This window comes from Mustela erminea, chromosome 11 (genome assembly GCF_009829155.1).
Source record: "Mustela erminea isolate mMusErm1 chromosome 11, mMusErm1.Pri, whole genome shotgun sequence".
NCBI lineage: Eukaryota > Metazoa > Chordata > Mammalia > Carnivora > Mustelidae > Mustela > Mustela erminea.
Window position 1 is genome coordinate 92,921,789 of NC_045624.1, and position 16,265 is coordinate 92,938,053.

Genomic DNA, 16,265 nt, shown 5'->3' on the forward strand with positions numbered 1-16,265 from the left:
CGCTGGTATCACGGGCAGAGGCAAGTGTGGGCAGATGTGCAGGGAGAAAAACACAGGACAGCAGAGTCACGGCCTCTCCAGTCCCGGGATCGCCCAGGATCTCCGGCAGCCACCAGAAGCCAGCAGAGAGGCAGGAGCATACTGGCTCTCAGAGGCTCCGGGAGGCACCAACGGCCCACACCTCCGACTCCCAGTACCCGGAACTGAGGGGGTCCTCACGCCATCCAGCCACATCTCCAGCCACGAACATGGCGCGTGGGCTCCGGGCAGGGGGATTCGCCCCTGCCTCTGTCTGCGTCTCTTCTCTGTTTCTGGTACGGACACCGAGCACTGGGGAAGGGGAGGGCCCACCCAACCCAGTTTGGCCTCATTTTACCTCATCACATCTGCAAAGGGCCTACTTCCAGAAATGGTCACATTCACAGGTACCGGGGTTAGGACTTCAACATTCGTTTGGGAGGGGACAGGAGTCAACCGGGAACAACAGCCAAGCCCAAACCAGAGGCTGTCCCACGGCGGTGTCAGGGTGACTTCACAGTGGCAGGCCTGGCTGAGAAAACATGTCGGCGACAAGGCTGCCCCACAAGGCACCGGGGCAGCGGTGGCGGACACAAGAGAAGGTCAGATGATACAGCACAGGTAGGACACAAGGACCCTGCAGCCTGGCAGCGTCGCCCCCACACACGTGCTGGAACGCGCAGGGAGATCGCTGGCCAGAGCGCCTCCTGCTGCCCTCCTGCTTTTCTGCAGCGGAACCCCACTGCAGCACAGGGGAGCCTGCACCCTGAGAAAGACACACATCCCCCAGGACAGCCCCTGGCATCAGACACTGCTGTCTCCGCCGTGGGCCCGGGGCAACCTCAGCCCAGCACGGCAAGCTGAGCGTCTTCCCAGGACAAGAATGGCATGTGCCCACGAGGCTTTGTCCTGGGCTCCCACTGTGTGGGCCACTGAGCAAGGGGAGGCGGCCTAAAACTCTGCCTGATCTCCGGGAGCCTCCACTAGAGCTGGTCACACCCGTGGAGCACACCCAGACGATCTCTGGGCCAAGGCTGGCTGTCCCCAGCCCCCACCCTCCCCACCCCACCCCGCACACCTCCTTGGGTCACCGTAAGCGTCTGGAATGATGTGCAGGGGAAGCGGGTTCATACAAGGCAGCCAGTGTTCGCGGTTTTACGTGCACGTTACTCCCTGCTAGGAAACTCCCTAGGAGTCCAGGAGAGCTCCGAGAAGCACCATCCAAGTTTTAACCAGAGCCTGGGCCGGGGCTCAGGGGAACGGACTGCTGCGGGTATGAGGCGGGGGGCTCCCGGAGCAGGGGACATCACTGGAGAGCGCGGACGCAGCTGGGGGCCAGGGGTCCACACCGGTGGGAGACAGGGCCCAGGCAGCAGACAGGACGGGTAAGATGGAGCCTTCCCGGCCTCAGGCAAGACTCACTTCCGCTCTGAGGGTGAGCTGAGTGCAGATGACAGGCTTGTCTGGCACTGGGACAGCGAAGGTGGCAGGGTCAGCCCCAGGGGATGGCAGCCTGGGGGGCCGGGGTGAAGGGTGGCAGCACTGAGGCGCCCACACAGCGTGGTGTGGAAGCCGTGGGCAGGTGTGAGAAAGCGAGAGGTAGGAAGGCTGCAGGCGGGCGACCCCGCGGCTGGCGCGGCTGGGCTGGGAGCCATCGTAAAGGGACTACTTTTGTGTCCCCGGCTCCCCAAATTCTCCTCATTATGGCAGGCGGTTTTCCAGGTCTATTTGCAAATAAAACTATCAAAACCCTGCTGCCACCCTGTAGACTAGCAGAAGGTTAGAGAGGCCGGGGAAGGCTCTTACAGATGCATCCACGCTGAAAAACAGGTAAGACGACTCTGTGGAGAAAATGGGGAAAATACTGAAACAGAACAGAAAGAGGACAAAGCCTGTGGAGAAGAGAACACAGGACGGGCGGCCAGAAATCAAGGCTGTGGGCCTGGCTCACGAGATGAAGCTCTGTCACAGACAGACATGCTCCCCTGTCAGCCAGGAACCTCGTCTCCGGCCCAGGGGCTCAGTGTCTAGGGTCATTCAGGCATAAGAACCTGGGAAAACGGGGCCGTCTGGGGGGCTCCGTCAGTGAAGCGTCTGCCTTCGGCTCAGGTCATGGTCTCAGTCTCCTCAGATGGAGTCCACATCGGGCTCCCTGCTCAGAAGGGAGCCTGCTTCTCCCTCTCCCTCTGTCTGCCACCCACCCCCCGCACTTGTACACTCTCTATCTCAAATAAATAAATAAAATCCTTAAAAAATTAAAAAATTAAAAAAAGAACCTGGAAAATAAAGGCAGATCCTGGCCACTCGCTTCTCCAAAATGAGTACCGACTGGGCTTATGGTGCAGACTGGAAAAGGAAACACGCCCTGAAAGGAGACGTCAAAGCCTAAAACTCAGAGTCAGGAAGGCTTCAGAATCACAAGGCAAGCGCAAGGCTGAGGAAAAGTATTCATAACACAAATGACAAGGGCTCATTTCCTCCACATACAAGGAACTACAAATCCATGAGAAAACGCCAAGAAAAGGCCTCTCCAAAACACTTTCTGGGCTTAAAATAAACGAGGAGACACAGCGCCCTGCCGTGCCCAGACTGTGACCGGCCCGCATCTCCACCTAAGTCCCTTTTCTGCCTTTTGAAATCTATACCATGTGCATATAACTCGTTTTTAAAAATAGGCAACTGGGGACACCTAGGTGGCTCAGTGGGTTAAGCCTCTGCCTTCAGCTCAGGTCACGATCTCAGGGTCCTGGGATCAAGCCCCGCACCGGCCTCTTAGCTCCACGGCGAGCCTGCTTCCCCCTCTCCCTCTCTCTGCCTGCTCGTGCTCTCTTTCTCTCTCACTCTATGTCTCAAATAAATAAATACAACCTTTTAAGAAATAAAAATAAATACGGCAACTAACAATTTCACAAAATGTCACAACGCAGAGATCCTGACAGAACGAGCCCAGTGAACGAGGCAAGCAGGTCTGGGAACCCCAGGTGGGAGCCCCGCGATGCTCCATCTCCAGGCGTCCCTGTGAAACACTAATCGGAGCCTCAGACACCCTGAGAATCCAGCTTCCTCCTCCAGCAAACCGTGTGAGCTCGTCCTGATGTGGGCTCCACTCGGAGCGCACCCCGGACACATGACAGCACACACAGAGAACCAAGATTTCTGTCTCGGTAACCACATTTAACACAACCGCAGTCATGACTGATGGGGTGGTTCCCTGGTCTGAGAACCCCAGCGTCTCCACCCCAGCCGTCCCCTCCCGTCCTCTGGGCCTCCAGCCAGTGTGAGGAGCCCACTCGGACCAGGCCAGGCTCTGGCAGGAGAGCCTATCCCTTCCCAGGAGGCAAAGGCCAGGATCCCTTCCTTCGCCCCCAAATGACAGGGTCAGGAGAGCGTCCTCATGGGCAGGAAGGTCAAACACGGTTAAGACGGTCCTCAGGGGTCGCCTGGGTGGCTCAGTGGGTTAAAGCCTCTGCTTTCGGCTCAGGTCATGATCTCAGGGTCCTGGGATCGAGCCCCGCATCAGGCTCTCTGCTCAGCGGGAAGCCTGCTTCCCTTCCTCTCTCTCTGCCTGTCCCTCTGCCTGCTTGTGCTCTCTCTCTCTCTGTCAAATAAATAAACAAAATCTTTAAAAAAAAAAAAAAAAAAAGACGGTCCTCAGTACTCGTAAATGTCTGGTGCATGGCGGGGGCAGCCCCTGCTTGTCGGAGGGCAGGCCTCAGTGGGTTCCTTCCAGAAACAAAAACCTGAGGGGATGGCAATGGTGAGGCCCTGACGGCAACCACGGGATCAAAGACCCTGGGACGGACTTGAATGAGGGAACACAAGAGGTCAGGCAGGAAGTGCCCATCTTTAAAGATGAGGGGAGTGAGGATTCCTAGTTCTTACCTCAATAATTCCATCAGACGGGCGAGACTTTTCAAGTCTAACGTTGGGTGTTGGGAGGCACAGAGACCCCTTCAAGTCTGGTGGGGGGGAGGCAGTGCGACACCCCCCCAACCCCCCGTGAGGACACTTCAGTAGGATCAACTAAAAGAGACAGGCCCCCAGCCCCAACATCCAATTCTTGCGCACGTCCAGAGGGAGAGCGCAACGTGCAGCATTATCTCACAGAGAAAACTAGAAACGCTGTGGCTACGAAATGGGGCCGTGCTGCACAATAGTCCATAAATGTCAAAAGTTAGGGAGAGCTGGTCCTCGTTCTGCCACGGGGAGAACGGAAACCGCCCCACCGCATGAAGCAAGCAAGCTGAGGAGCTGCATGACAGCATTCCGGTAAAACCTGAACAAACAACGTTGTGCGGACGGCAAACCTCACGATGTCTATCTGACCGGAACAAAGGAAAAAACTGGGGTGCGGGACAGAGCAAAGAACAAACAGAACCTGTAAATGCAAAGGAAAATGTCAGACTGCTTGCCTGGCTGAGACGGGCGGTGGGGGGGGACACCCCAGCTGTGTCTGGAAGGCTCCCTCTGTCAGAGTACAGCCCAACTAGAAATATACCACGACTGCAGAAGTGGGATCTGTGGGAAATCAGATTACATTTGGTTTTTATTTTGTTTTACGGTTTTTTGTTTTTTAAATTACCTACCATTAACAATCTGAAAAATGGGGGCACCTGGGTGGCTCAGCTGGTCAGTCAGGTGTCCGCCTTCGGCTCAGGTCAGGATCCCAGTGTCCGGGGTTGAGTCCTGGTTCAGGTTCCCTGCCGGGCAGGGGGCCTGCTCCTCCCTCTCCCTCTGCTGTCCCCCCCGCCAGTTCATGGGCACACACGTGCACGCACGCGCGCGCACACTCTCCCTCTCTCTCTCTCTCTCTCAAATAAATAAATAAATAAATCTTTAAAAAACTATCTGAAAAATGTATTTATTGAGCCCAGGTACTCCAGGCTTGCGACCCATACTCCAGGAGGGTGTGGATGGAGGCGGTGAGGACGCTGAGGTTGAGCCCCTCCAGATGGGCTGCGGATCTGATCCCAGCAACACACACGCCAACCCCCTATACCGTGCACAGTTTCAGGGGACATAGGAACCCCAGAAGACCACCAGTGAGCCATGGCCCTCAGGGTTAAGAACCTCTGACTCAGACAACATTTCAAGCCATGGAAAAGCCATGGGGCAGGGAACAGGGGCTGGGATGAGCACACACGTGCCGCAGAAGCCGCGCAGCCCTAACATGGAGGCACAGAGCACAGGAGACAAGCCTGGAGACTCACAGGACGTGGCTGACAAAAGCAGGTCCCCCAGCTCTGTCTCTCCTGTCCCTCCAGGCTGCTCTCATAGGGACTACCCCTCCAGGAGCGGCGGGCAGGGAGCCCACACAGCAGGCCAGGTCCACAGTCTGGCCCAGCAGCCTTGTCTCTATGTAGCCCCAAACTCCACTGGACTGTGGGTCACCTGCACCGTACCTTTCCCTTTGAGGCCTTGCTCCTGACCAGGCCCGTGTGCCTAATGGCCAGCATAATCAGTCAGGGCCTCCCCTGTCCCAGCTCCCCCACAGTGATTCACAGGGGAAAGAACACCAGAGTCAGAGGCTCCTCCGTGCTCCTCCGGCCCCACAGAAATCACAAAACCCACCCGATACCCGCCCCGAAGCTCAGCCTTGCTCCCGCAGTGCAAGTCGGGGAGGCCAAGCATCTGCAGGTCAGTGGAGACAGGCCAGAAAGTCGCAGGAAGTTGGGTCTTCCTGGCTGGACTCTGCCCTACCGGTGAAACCTGCAGTGTAGACAGGTCAGGGTTACACGTGGACCTATGGACTGTCCCCAAATGCATACGTGCCTTGGTCATATGCCACAGTGCACAGTTCTCTCTGTAAAACAGAGCAGAGGACACTGAAAGTTCTGTGACCTCAGCTTTCCTGTGAGCACGCATCACAGCGTCACAGCTGACCACCACCTGCAGACGCATGGGGTCACTCACAACAGAACGATACCAAATTGCCACGGACGCCACCTACTACGGGGATGCCGCGTAGGCCCTGCGGGCTCATAGCAGCCCACCATAAGGCCACCTCTGAGCCAGGTCTACTAAGTCGTGTGTCTGGACAAAAGGCACCATCGCATCGGACAGGCCTCAGGGCAGCCCCATACAGGCTCAGACATCTGGCAGCGGCCGGGCCACCCCCCCTCCCCCTTTCCTGACAAGAGGGGCAGGGACAGGGTGGGACCTTGAACTCCTGTTCAGTCAGTCTGGCCTTCTGAGGGATGGGCCAGGTGTTTATTCTATTTATGAGCTCAAAGTACTGGGTACTTTGTGACCAGAGCTCCCCAGACTGGAAAGCCTGCAGGCAGGTGGGAATGCCCGTGACTTGGCGGGGGTCATGAAGGCCGTAGGCAGCGCCAGCTCGGGGGGGCACAGCCGAGTCTCCCCAGCCAGAGGCCTGGCTGCGGCCCTCTCCACCCCAGAGGGCCTGCTCCCACAGCCACCACCTGCGAGACCCTCCGGACAGGCAGTGGTGCCACGAGAATCTCACCGGCTGAAGCAATGACCTTGAGACGCATTTCCCTCCTCTGTGGACTGTCGTTTCCAGCTCGCATGACTAGTTAGATTATGGAAGCAAAAACTAATTATAATTAATGGCTGAGGTTTTATTTTGCAAGAAAGGATTTTTTCAAAAATGACAAGCTCGGCGCGTGTCACCATATTTTCCTGAAGAAAGCACATTTTAGCTCCCAGGCCGAGGCTGTGGAAGACGGTGATGTCAAACCGGGGCTGCCCCCCTAGCGGCCCGCGGCCGGGCCGGCCCGTGTCCCGACCCGCAGCCCCGGCCTCGTGGGCGCGCGGCCTCCCCCTGCCCTCGCGCGCGACCTTCGGGGACCCTCGGGCGGTGCCCCCGGGGGAGAACCCAGAGTCCGCTCCCCTGCGATCAAGTGGAAAACAGCTGCGCAGTGCAGGGCGGGGGCGCCGGCCGGGCACCGGGCGCTCGCGGCCCAGCGGCTCCCAGGCCCCCGGGTCGCGCCCGCGCTCCCCGCCCCTGCCCCCGCCCCCGGCCCCGGCCCCGCCGCCTCGGCCCGCGCCCCCCGCGCCCCCCGCGCCCCCCGCCCGGCCGCGCCCGCCCAAGGTCGGCGGGAGGGCCGCGGGGCCCGGCGGGCGGGGGTCCGGACGGGGGCCTGCGGCGGGGGTCGGGGGACGGCGGCCGCACCTGCACCCGAAGGCCCCCGCCGCGCGTCCCGCAGCCCCCTCTCCGGCGCGGCCCGAGCGCCGCACTCACCCGGGCGACGCCATCAGCGCGGCGAGGTCTCGGCGCTACCGCCGCCTCCGCTTCCTCCGCGCCGAGCGCCTCCGCCGGGGAGGGGCCTCGCGCCGGCCACTGCCACCCGCCGGGGCCGCTACGGGCGGCGGGGGCGCGGGGTGGGGGCCTTGCTCGGGGAGGGGCCCGGGCCGGCGGGGCGGGGACGCGGTCTTGGGGGCGCCCGGGGAGGGGCCCGGGGCGGCTGGGGCGCGGAGAAGCACCCGGCGTCGCCCGGAGCGGCCGAAGTGAGGGGAGGCGGGGCGCAGGCCGGGCAGCGTTGGCCCTGGGAGCGGGGGCGGCCGCGGCTGGCTGCGGCCCCGACCCGCCCGCCGGCCCACCTGCCCAGGTGCCCGCAGGCCAGGACTCCGGGAGAGGAGCCACGGGGCCAAACCGGCCGAAAACCTGCCCCGGGGCCACGGATCCGCGGCGGGACCGGGTGAAGTCGACACTCCCTACCAGAGGAGTTTGATTTCCCTGAGAAAAGCCTTTCCTTTAGCCCAGGAGAGCGAGGCGTGGTCACTGCTCCGCAGCCCGCGGTAACCGTGCTATTGCTGCGCTGTCTTGCACGAGTCGCTGGCCTCTCTGAGCCAGTCACCCCCTTGTAAAATGTGGATAAAATTAATATTGTTCGGCCCCAAGCACTGTGTGGCACTTGGATCCCCCTTACGTTGTGTTATTCAGCAGTAGTCAGGAGTCCGGGTTCCTAGGGGGTTTCACTTACTTGTGGAGCATAAGGAATAACACGGAGGACATGGGGAGATGGAGAGGAGAAGTGAGTTGGGGAAAATCAGAGGGAGATGAACCATGAGAGTCTGTGGACTCTGAGAAACAAACGGAGGGTTTCCGAGGGGAGGGAGGTGGGGGGATGGGTGAGCCTGGTGGTGGGTGTTAAGGAGGACAGGGATTGCAAGGAGCACTGGGTGTGGTGCATAAACAATGAACCTTGGAACACTGGAAAAAAAAATAAATAAATATAAATAAAAATTAAAAATGCTTGAGGAAAAAAAAAGAAATTGCTGCATTAAGCTCAGCAGGTAATTAATTAATGCTCTGTAAAGTCTGCTAAGTAAAGCCACAGGGCTGTGAGACCCAAATTGGGAATAAATCCAAGAGACCAGGGTTAGGTAAAATTTGGGGAAGGGAAACTGCTAAATGGCCTGCTTCAAGGCAGTAATGATTGCTACTGGAGTGATAATTTTTTTTAAATCAACTTAATTGATTTTAAAATATATTTCTAAAAAATAACGAAATGTAAGTTCACTGAAATACTCTTCCTCAACATGAATTTTAGTGCGCATATGCCCCGTGGATGATCATGTTTTAACCAGCCCCAACTGTTGGACACAAATATTGCTGCCAGTAGCCATAATTATACGAAATGCGGACAGCAAATACCCCCATCCGTGATGATGTCATCCAGTATTCATCTATGATTATTTCCTTAGGCCGTTTGTAGGAGTTGAATTTCTAGGTCAGATGACATCAGCATTTTAAGTCTTTTCAGATAGTATATAATACACACATACACACACACACACACACTTGCAAATGCTACATACACATATCCGCACATTCATACACACACAGATTACTCTCCCAGCACACTCTCCAACACTGATAGTACCAGTTTCCCAAAACTTGTTCTATAAATTTAACAGTTTCTTTTGTTGCCAATTTGATAGGTTAAAAACCAGTATTTTGGCAAAATGGCAAACTAGGAAGTTCCAAGCTCTCATATCCCCACAGAAAAGTGAAGAAAACAGCCTGAACCTGCCTGAACTAATTCTGTAGCTGCTCTGAACACCAAAGACCAACATCAAGCAAGCAAACACTCCAGCAGGAAACAGACGTATCCAAGATTGCAGGAAAGTTTCTGGCGTTTTTATGTGCATTGCCCTTCCCCTTCCCCAGGACAGCGGTGGTCTTGGCCTTCAGCAGATAGGATCCTGTTTCCCAGGCCCCACAGACTTATTGCCTTGGACAGGCTGTATAAGGGAGTCCATCAGATTGAAACGACGTAATTCTAGACCATAACTCACAGCAGGATGACGGTGTAAAGATCCATCATAAATATAAAGATATGGGTGAATACAAAAACCAAAATTTTAATTTTAGTAGTAACTCCACTTTTTATTTTTAATGGGGCTTAAAAGACAAATGCATACAAATAATTATGTTATAAATATATATTACTGGGGGGCACCTGGGTGGCTTAGTCAGTGAATCATCTGCCTTTGGCTCAGGTTATGATCCCAGGGTCCTGGGATCGAGTTCCACATTGGGCTCATTGCTCCTTAGGGAGCCTGCTTCTCTCTCCACCTCTGCCTGCCTCTCTGCCTGATTGTGTGTGCTCTCTCTCTCTCTGACAAATAAATAAAATATTTAAAAAAAAAGTACGTTATTGGGCCAAGGTATAAAAATGTAATTTGTGATATTAATAACTTGAAGGAGAAATGACTGTAGAGTTTTGGTATGTAGTTGAGGTGTTCAAATCATTAAAATTGGACTGTCGTAGGGACGCCTGGGTGGCTCAGTTGCTTAAGCCACTGCCTTTGGCTCAGGCCATGATCCCAGGGTCCTGGGACCGAGTCCCACATCGGGCTCGTTGCTCCTCAGGGAGCCTGCTGCTCTCTCCGCCTCTGCCTGCCATTCTGCCTGCTTGTGCGTGCTCTCTCTCTCGCTGACAAATAAATAAATAAATAAAAGCTTTTTAAAAAATTATAAAATTGGACTGTTGTAACTTTAGGGTGTTATCTGTAACCCCCCTGGTATCCACAAAGAAAATCTCTATACAATATATAGAAGAGTCTATATTTGAAGGGAATCAAAACATGTCATTACAAAAAGTCAGCTAACCATAAATAAGGCAGTAAGAGAAGAGAGACAATGCTCTAAGAAAAAGAAATAATAATAATTTTTTTAAAAAAGGCAAAATGGCAGTAGTAAATTCCTCCTTATCTGTAACTATTTTAAATGTGAATGGATTAAGTTGTCCAATTAAAAGGCAGAGATTGGCAGAACGGGTTTTTAAAAATAACCCAAATACACACTGTTTATAAGAGACTCACCTTGAGTCTACAGACAGAAAAGGACTGGCAGTGGAAGGATGGTAAAAGGTGTTCCGTGTACACAGTAACCAAGAAAGCTGGGCAAGCTACCAAGACAAAACAGACTTTGTTAAACTGTTACAAGAGATGAATACGTGATATTTTTTAAAATAGTCAATTCACCAAGACAGCAATTATAAACATACATGCACCAAATAAAGAGCCCCAAAATATAGGAAGCAGATTTTCACAGAACTGAGGGGAAAACTAGTTCTGTAATAATACTCGGATACTTCACTAGTCACTCCTGCAGGAGATAGGACAGCCTGCAAAAGATCAGGAAGCAAACAGAGAACCTGAGCCATCCCGCAGACCGGATGCCTACAGACGCACAGAACACCGCGCTCCACAGCGGCAGGACACACATCCTTCTCAAGTGTGCATGGAACATCCTCCCCGAGAGACCACGTGTCAGGCCACGAAACAAGTCTTAAATAATTTAAACAATGCTAGATTAATTATTCAAAATATCTTTTCTTATCACAACAGAATGAAACTGACGTCAAAAATATAAAACAGGAGGGGCGCCTGGGTGGCTCAGTGGGTTAAGCCACTGCCTTCGGCTCAGGTCATGATCCCAGGGTCCTGGGATCGAGTCCCACATCGGGCTCTCTGCTCGGCAGGGAGCCTGCTTCTTCCTCTCTCTCTTTCAGCCTGCCTCTCTGCCTACTTGTGATCTCTGTCTGTCAAATAAATAAATAAAATCTTTAAAAAAAAAATATATATATATATATATATAAAAAACAGGAAAATTCACAAGTATGTGGAAATTAAGCAACACACCATAAACAACTGACAAATTAAAGAATAAATCAAGGGAAACTAGGAAATACCTCGACAAAAATAGGAAGAGTAAAACATGTGATACAATGAAAACAGAGCTAAGAGGGAATTGTATACGTGTAAATCTCTGTCATAAAAGAAGAAAAATCTCAAATCAATAACGTAACAGTATGCGCCAAGGGGGGAGAAAATGCAGAGAACACCATCCGAAAGCTAGCAACAGCAAGGAAATAATAAAGACTAGAAAAGAGAAAAATAAAATAAAGAAGAGCAAAATAGAAAAAAAACAATGGAATAAAAAGCTGCTTCTTTGAAAAGATCAAAATTAACAAACTTTCAGCTAAACTCACAGAAAAGAACAGAAGACCTAAATCCCTAAAACCAGAAATGAAATTAGGGACATTACTACTGATTTTACCGAAATAAAAATAACTATAAGAGAATACTACAGATGATTGTACACCAACAAACTGCATCACCTAAGTGAAAAAACTGATTTCCTGGAAACACAGTCAACTACAGAATGAAGAAATAGCAAAATCTGAAGAGGTTGATAACTAGACATTGACATAGTAAACAAAAAACCTTCCAGCAAGGAAAAGCATGGACCAGACGGCCTCAGTGGTGAATTCTACAAAACATTTAAATAATAACATTAATTCTCTAACTCTTCGAAAACATTAAAGAGCATGAGATCAACATCACTCCTGATACTAAAGCCAAAGACCCTACGAGAAGGTGACAGACCAGTCTCCCTTAGTTCCCCCCAATACGAAATTCCTCAACAAAATACTAGCAAAAGGAATCCAGAAAAAGGACTATATACAATGACCAAGCGGGATTTATTCCTGGGATGCAAGGATGATGCCACACATGCGATGTGATCAGTGTAATATATTACATTAACACAATGAAGGGTTTAGAAAAAGTACATGATTATCTCAATGTATGCAGAAAAGGCATTTGACAAAATTCAACAACCTTCATGACAAAAACACTCAAACCAGGAGCAGTTGGAAAACTCTTCAACACAATAAAGACCACATTTAACACCCCAGAGTTAACACCATACTCGATGGTGAAAGCCTGTAAGTTGTTCCCAAAAATTAGAAACAAGAAAAGGATGCTCACTTTTGCCACTTCTGTTCAACACAGTACCGGAAGTCCTAGTCAGATCAATTAGGCTAGGAAAAGAAATAAAGGGCTCCCAAACGAAAAGAAAAAGTAAAATTATCTCTGTAGGTAACATGATCATATATGTACAAAGTCCCCAAAATTCCACACCAAAAAAAAAGAGCACCAACAATAAAAACCCTATAATACCTGATAGGCAAATTCAGAAAAGTTGCATGTGAAAAGTCACCATGCAAAACCCGTTGGGATGGCAACAGCAGGCCATGCTCCTGCAGATGCCTGCAGCTGGCATGTCCGAAGACCTCAGCAGTAGGTCAGTCCAGAGACCCATCGGCCAGCACACTCCGAATCTCCAGCCACACTCTCGGACAGATGTTCCCTCCTGGAGGCAGCCAATAAGAACAGGAAGGGGTAACAGCTTCAAATGTGCAGACACCAACACTAAGCTAGAAAGATCATGAATAATGACACCACAGAGAAGCCTAATAAAGCTGAGGAAGCAGAAACCCATGAACTACTTGATGAAGAACTCAAAATAATTTTCTTAAGCTAAGTGAGAGAACAAAAATAATTATCCCTGATGAACTTGAATGATAAATCCTCAACAAAACTCCAGCGAGCTGGTTTAAACAGCACATTAAAAGTACACCATGACTAGGGAAGACTTATCCCCGGATGCAAGGATCGTTCAAATTGTGCAAATCAATCCATGTGATTCACCCTATTAGCAGACAGGAGGATAAAAATCACATGATCACTGAAATAGCTTCTGAAAAGCCGTTTACAAAACTCAACACCCTTTCATGGTAAAAACTCTCAACAAAATAAGTACAGAAGGAAGTCACCTCAACACAAGAGAGGCTGTCGACAAGAAGCCCACAGTAACACTGTGCTCAGTGATGAAAAAGCTTGGCCTCTAGCGTGTGAAACAAGGCAAGAAGGCCCACTCTTGCTTCTCCTATTCAACATAGTACTGTAATTAAGTAAGACAGGATAATTAAGTAAGAAAAAATAAATAAATAAAAGATATCCAAATCAGAAAGAAGTAAAATTATCTCTGTTTACAGAAGACATGATCTTCTACGTAGAAAGACTAAAGACCACACACACACACACACACACACACACACACCCCTATTAAAATAAATGGATGCAGTAAAAATCCACATACAAAAATCAGTTGCATTTCTATACACAAACAATATTTCCAAACAGGAATTTAAGAAAATAGTCTCATTTACTATAGCGTCAAAAACAATAAAACACTTAGGAATAAACTAAAGTGTTAAGAGACTTGTACACAGAAATGTATAAAATAGTGATGACAGAAATTAGACACAAATAAGTGGAACGACATTCCATGTTCATTGAACAAAAGAATTAATATTGTTAAAGTTAATTACTCAAAGTGATCTACAATTTCAATTCAACCCCAAAAAAATACAAAGGGCATTCTTTATTGAAGTAGAAAAACCAATCCTAGAATTCATTTGGAACCACAAAAGACCTTGAGTGGCCAAAGCAAATTTTGAGCAAGAAAAAAGCTGGAGGCATCACACTTCCTGATTTAAAAATATATTATAGAGCTACAATAATCAAAACAGCAAGATACTGGCATGAAAACAAATATACAGGGCACCTGGGTGACTCAGTAGATTAAGCGTCTGCCTTCCGCTCAGGACAATGATCCCGGGGTCCTGGGATTGAGCCCTGCGTTGGGCTCCCTGCTCATTGGAGAGCCTGCTTCTCCCTCTACCTCTGCCTGCTGCTCTGCCTACTTGTGCTCTTTCTCTATCTCTCTGTCAAATAAGCAAATAAAATCTTTTCAAAAAATTAAACCTTATCACAGGTATGCACATACAGGAAACAAGAGTGTATATAGAGTTCTGTATTATTCCCGTTTCAGGTATCCACTAGGGGGACACATCCCCCACTGATAAGGGGGGACCCACAGTGGAACAGACTGGAGAGCCCAGAAGTCAGTCCATGCATCTGCAGTCACCTGATCTCAGAGAATGGTGCCAAGAACACTAAATGAGGAAAGGATGGTCTCCTCAACAAATGGTTATGGGAAACTGGACATCCACGTACAGAAGGATGACACTGGACACTTTCCTTACATCATCTACACACATCGACTCAAAATAGATAGAAGACATAATCCTATAACCTGAAACTATAAAACTCTTAGGAGAAAACATAGGGGAAAGCTAAATATTGCACTTGGCAATGAATTCTTGGATAAGACATCAAAAGCACAGGCAACAAAAACAAAAAACAGACGAGTGGGACTATCCCCAGCAAAGGAACAATCAACTGAATGAAAAGACAAACTACAGAATGGGAGATGTTATTTGCAAACCACAAATCTGATAAGAGGTGAATATTCGAAATACAGAAGGAACTCCTTCAACTCAACAGTAATTTATTTTAGAAAAACTGATTTTAAAATGGGCAAAAGGGGGCGCCTGGGTGGCTCAGTGGGTTAAAGCCTCTGCCTTCGGCTCAGGTCATGGTCCCAGGGTCCTGGAATCGAGCCCCACATCGGGCTCTCTGCTCGGCAGGGAGCCTGCTTCCCACCCCCACCCCGTCTGCCTCTCTGCCTACTTGTGATCTCTGTCTGTCAAATAAATAAATAAATAAATCTTTAAAAATATATATATAATAAAAAATAAATAAATAAAAAACAAATAAATAAAAATGGGCAAAAGACCTCAAGAGACATTTCTCAAAAGAAGACATAAATTGGCCAACAGGTATATGGAATGGTGCTCAGCATAACTAATCATCCAGGAAATGTGAATGAAACCACGATAAGATACCTGCTCACAGCGGTTAGTACGGCCATTATCAAGTTGGTGAGAAGGTTGAGAAACAGAAAGCCTTGTACCCTGATGCTGGGAATGCAAACTGGGGCAGCTCCTGTGGAAAACAACATGGAGGTTCCTCAAAAAGCTAAACATAGAAATACCATATGATCCAAAGTCACACATCTGAGCATATACCCCAAAGTACTGAAGCCGGTATCTCAAAGAGATACCTGTACTCTGATGTTCCTTGCAGCATTATTCACAATAATCAAGATATGGAAACAAACTAATTGTCCATCAAGGCATGAATGGATAGAGAAAAATGTGGTGTATAAATACAGTAGAATATTGGTCAGCCTTTCAAAAGCAGAAAATCCTGACGTTTGCAACAACATGAATGTACTCATGCTAAGTGAAATAAACCAGACAAAGGACAAATTCTGCGTGACCCCATTTTTAAGAGGAATCTAAAATAGGAAAATTGAGAACCACAGCATGGGCTGTGGAGGCTGGGAGGAGGGAAGAATAGAGGTACTGGCTAGTCAAAGGGTACGAAGTTCCAGTTATGCAAAATGAGTAAGTTCCAGAGATCTAATGGACAGCATAGGGCCCACAGTTAACAACATTGTACGGCACACTTAAAAATATGGCAAGAAGGGGGGAGCCTGGGCGCTCAGTGGGTTAAGCCTCTGCGTTCGGCTCAGGTCATGATCCTGGGGTCCTGGGATGGAGCCCCGCATCGGGCTCTCTGCTCAGCAGGGAGCCTGCTTCCCTTCCTTTCTCTCTCTGCCTACCTGTGATTGCTGTCTGTCAAATAAATAAATAAAATCTTTTTAAAATATGCCAAGAAGGTAGATCTTATTTTAAGTGCTCTTAAACACAAAAGAAAAACTACCTATAATAACTAAACAAACAAAAATAATAAGATACATAAAGAGAGTGAGAAGAAACTTTTCAGGTGATAGAGGGTTTATGACCTTCATTGTAGTAATGTCTTCACAGGGATATTCTGATCTTCAAGCTCATCAAATTGTCTACATTAGATATGTAGAGCTTTTTGAATATCAGTCATACTCAATTAAGAGAGTAAGAGAATAAGAGAGTAAGAAAAGTCAGTTGCATTTCCATTCACTAACAATAAGAAATATTAAAAAAAAGAAATTAAGGAACCAGTTCTATTGACATTAG

The 16,265-nt window shown here is 49.6% G+C and overlaps 1 protein-coding gene across 7 annotated transcripts in view; it reads right to left on the reverse strand.

Moving 5' to 3' along the window:
- The window catches only part of LOC116569413 (up-regulator of cell proliferation-like), a 56,774-nt gene that overhangs the window by 18,907 nt on the left and 21,602 nt on the right, over positions 1–16,265 (reverse strand). For 2 of the 7 annotated variants that reach the window (XM_032305627.1, XM_032305633.1), the window contains exons 2-3: positions 15,090–15,189; positions 10,312–10,397 (exon numbers count right to left, since the gene is read on the reverse strand). The exons of 1 other annotated variant lie outside the window; for it this stretch is intronic. In XM_032305627.1, the coding sequence (XP_032161518.1) occupies positions 10,312–10,397; positions 15,090–15,189 (186 nt within the window). Of the gene's footprint in view, positions 1–7,222; positions 7,355–10,311; positions 10,398–15,089; positions 15,190–16,265 lie in introns of those variants that run through there. 4 more of the 7 variants (XM_032305631.1, XM_032305630.1, XM_032305634.1 and 1 more) reach the window with 3 other exon arrangements.